General features: G+C 41.6%; 1 protein-coding gene across 1 annotated transcript; it reads left to right on the top strand.

Annotated features, from left to right (window-relative positions):
• The first annotated feature begins 226 nt into the window (after nucleotides 1–226).
• On the top strand, nucleotides 227–1,162 carry LOC100720121 (olfactory receptor 51B2). Its single transcript, XM_003465272.1, has one exon. It carries the CDS (start codon nucleotides 227–229, stop codon nucleotides 1,160–1,162), a length of 936 nt encoding a protein of 311 aa, XP_003465320.1.
• The last annotated feature ends 618 nt before the right edge of the window (nucleotides 1,163–1,780 follow it).

The following is a 1,780-nucleotide window of genomic DNA, read 5'->3' as shown; positions in this document are numbered from 1 at the left end:
AGGACATAATGTAATAAAATAAGATATTTTTAATTCAGAAAATTTCACCCCTTGACATAATATCATATATGTAATAAAAAGATCATGATTCCTCAAGTGCTTATCAGTGTCTACTGTAAAGCAGGCATCAATTACTTATCTCTAAGTAAAATGTTTGTCTGAGGCTGCTCGGTATTGGGATTGGGAGTTTCTTCCATAAATTCTCCTCTCCAGCAGTGGGCATGCCATGTGGCCCAACATTAGTGCTACTCCTTTTCTGCTGACTGGCTTCCCACATATGGAGGCAGCCCACTGTTGGCTTTCCGTCCCTTTCTTTGTCATCTATGTCTCTGTGTTTCTGGGCAATGGCACATTACTCCATCTCATTAAAAATGATTACAGACTCCAGGAACCCATGTACTATTTCCTGGCCATGCTGGCAGGCACAGATCTCACAGTGACATTGACTACAATGCCTACCGTAATGGGGGTCTTATGGGTGAATCACAGGGAGATAAGCCACGGGGCCTGCTTCTTACAGGCCTATTTCATTCACTCCCTTTCCATTGTGGAATCAGGTGTCTTACTTGCCATGGCCTATGACCGTTTCATTGCCATCCGTACCCCTCTGAGGTACAACTCCCTTCTTACCAATTCCAAGGTGATGAAGATAGGGCTAGGGATACTGTTGAGGGGCTTTGTATCTCTCCTACCCCCAATTCTGCCGCTCTACTGGTTCCCCTATTGTCATTCCCATGTTCTTTCCCATGCCTTTTGCCTCCACCAGGATGTCATGAAACTTGCCTGTGCAGATATTACTTTTAATCGCTTATACCCGGTTGTTCTGGTTGCTTTCACTTTCTTTCTGGACGCTTTAATCATTTTCTTTTCTTATGTGCTAATTCTTAAGACAGTGATGGGCATCGCCTCTGGAGAGGAGCGAGCTAAGGCCCTCAGCACTTGTGTCTCGCATATCAGCTGTGTCCTGGTGTTCTACCTCACTGTGATTGGTCTGACCTTCATCCACAGGTTTGGGAAACACGCCCCCGATGTGGTCCATATTACCATGAGCTACGTCTACTTTCTCTTTCCTCCATTCATGAACCCCATTATATATAGCATCAAGACTAAGCAGATTCAAAGAAGTATCTTTCATCTTTTCTCTGTGTACAACAGGGCTTGAGTCAAGATATCACAATCTTGGTATCTCTGGGATTTCTAGACCTCAATTTTTTACTCAATATTCATTTTAGCTTAGTCAGATAGACTTTATTTATTGAATAAAGCTACACAATAAATTAAGCAATGAAGAGAGAGAAAGAAAGACAGCAATAAGAATGTGAAATGCGGGGGCTGGGGATTTAGCTCAGTGACATAAGCGCCTGCCTTGCAAGCAGGCAGTCGTGAGTTCGATCCCCGGGACCAAAAAAAAAAAAAAAAAAAAAAAAAAAAAGTGAAAATGCTATTGAATTTGGATGTAAGAAGTGTACACAAATCCCCCAATAAGCGGGGAAGTCAGTGTAGATCCTGTAGCTATTAAGAGTGAAGAAGCTGTGCCAGAGTAGTTAACTAGAATCTACATAAGGAAAAATGCCCAATTTCAGACACATTTAGTGGCTATTGAAAGGTGAATTGGAGCTTCTGAATGAAAGCCCGTAGAACTCTATTATGTGGCAAGAGAACTCTTTTCCACTGCAAAGTTTTCTTTGCAAATTACACAGATACCATTTATGAAGCTTTACAGTTCCTTATTTCTTGTTAGTTTATTTCACAAGTTGATTTGTTCACATACTCCGTTCTA

This window comes from Cavia porcellus, unplaced genomic scaffold (genome assembly GCF_034190915.1).
Source record: "Cavia porcellus strain 051 isolate PalLab524CR breed Dunkin Hartley unplaced genomic scaffold, mCavPor4.1 scaffold_9, whole genome shotgun sequence".
Taxonomy (NCBI): Eukaryota; Metazoa; Chordata; class Mammalia; order Rodentia; family Caviidae; genus Cavia; species Cavia porcellus.
The sequence above is the reverse complement of the archived record's forward strand: the minus strand, read 5'-3'. Positions and strand labels throughout refer to the sequence as shown.